The following is a 1,907-nucleotide window of genomic DNA, read 5'->3' as shown; positions in this document are numbered from 1 at the left end:
TTGAAAGGGATTTGTATAAATTTTTATTAAAAGATACCCATTTTCCTGAATTTTATGAGGGATAATTAAAGTCAGATCGTGTGAATTTTCTGAAACTCCTCCCTCCACCCCCTCACAAAGATCCTTTCCCATAAATCCCTAAATACTCTGACGCCACAACATCTATGCGGTATTTGTAGAAAATTTTGTTAAAAAGTATCCATTTTTATGGATGTTATGCGGCAACAAAGTCGGGTAGGGCATATACATCTGTTGTAATGCCTTTTATTTATACGATTTTTCATTTCATGTTTATTTCATTCATTGTTTGCAATGTTCTCTCTCTCTTTCTCATACACTCTGCAAAACTCACAGATGGGCTGCTGAATTGAAATCTCTATGTTGCTTTGAGGGGAGGGTAAAACTTGACAAACTGCTTCTCCCTCTATTGTTGGACTACCATGATGTTTGTTTAAAAAAAGAGAGATCATGACTGATAAAATAATGAAAGCAATACAAAGAAATAATTAGTCGTAAAATATCAAAATTATTAGAAATGGGAATCAAATGTGAAAATATGATCAAGAGGTATCAGAAAACCGCCCGGAAGACGGTCTTTCTGCTAGTATTACTAATATTGTTTTATGTTATTTTGACGGCCTTTGTGTGTTGCTGAATCGCCATCTCATATCTTCCACGCTGCAATCGCTTTAGTTTCAGCACACGAGCTCACATCAAAACACTTGCTAAGCAAGTACATCTTCGTAATCAATATTAAACAAGTTGTAGCTGATGACACTTTAATATATTTTTCTGTCTTCATATATACTCGTAAGGTCATGTTTAACACATTCGAGTGAAATTGGACGTGGTAAGGACTATCGCTCTAGGAACAGTCGCAGTAAAAAGTAAATTTCCATTTTGACTTATGTAAATGCACCTTTTTATTTTGGGATAGGAGTTATGAACGCGTTTCTGCGTAAGCTCATTTCGTCTGCTACGGAAACTAACTCATTCATTCAAGACACAGAAACACATGCATCCTATGATACAACCCAAAACAAAATATTTAGTTGCACAAATATAGGTGGAGAATTTTCTCCTGCGGCTATTCTAGCAGCGATTGGTCTTATCACGTCGGATTATACCCGAACAAATATATTTCGCCCAATGCTGCTTTGTACAAAATTATTTATTTTATATTTCTCTTTTATTCTTTGAAGTGTTATTATTCTAGTTGTTAATTTATATACTGTTTCCTATAACTATACACAAGTTTTAAAATCTAATTATTATTACTGCGTTCAAGACGCGAGTATGTTTGGAACAATTTTAGATGTCTTTACGGGTGGAACAGATACAATTGGTACCTATCTTACCTGGGCCTTTCTCTTCATGGCCAAATATCCTGATATACAAAGCAAATGTCGAGAAGAAATTGAACAGGTAAATTTTTTATATGTTCCATATTACAAATAGCAATGTAAAACAATGAATGTTATTTTCACTGCCCTTCTCGATATTTCATATGTGTGTGTGCATGTTTGTATTTCTATGTATGTATGTATCACTCTCTCTCTCTCTCTCTCTCTCTCTCTCTCTCTCTCTCTTTCCCTCTCTCTCTTTCCCTCTACTCATTTGTCTTTCTGTCTGATTATCTATCTATCCATCAGCCTATCTACCTACCTATACTTCTTTCTATCCAACTCCATTGTCATGGAACCTCAGCAAAAAAAAAAAAAAAGACCATGTTCTCTTCTAAACAAAACCCCCCAAAACATTTGTTTTATATAAATGAACAAGCTGTTTGTACATTCACAAAATTTTATTTGAAAAGTTCTAGAAAGGAACGAAAGCGCCAATAATAATAAAGAAATAAAAGGCTTTTTCCAAAATTCTGACGACTTTTTTCTCAATATATATATATA

At 34.0% G+C, this 1,907-nt stretch overlaps 1 protein-coding gene across 1 annotated transcript in view; it reads left to right on the top strand.

The window, feature by feature from the left end:
- Positions 1-1,907, top strand: part of LOC106870542 (cytochrome P450 2B4) — a 16,096-nt gene that overhangs the window by 9,446 nt on the left and 4,743 nt on the right. Inside the window, exon 5 of the mRNA XM_014916665.2 lies at positions 1,289-1,425. Coding sequence (XP_014772151.1) covers positions 1,289-1,425 — 137 coding nt within the window. The remainder of the gene's footprint in view (positions 1-1,288; positions 1,426-1,907) is intronic.

This window comes from Octopus bimaculoides, chromosome 11 (genome assembly GCF_001194135.2).
Source record: "Octopus bimaculoides isolate UCB-OBI-ISO-001 chromosome 11, ASM119413v2, whole genome shotgun sequence".
In the NCBI taxonomy this organism is placed as follows: Eukaryota; Metazoa; Mollusca; class Cephalopoda; order Octopoda; family Octopodidae; genus Octopus; species Octopus bimaculoides.
Note: the sequence above shows the minus strand (reverse complement) of the source record. Positions and strands in the feature narration are given on the sequence as shown.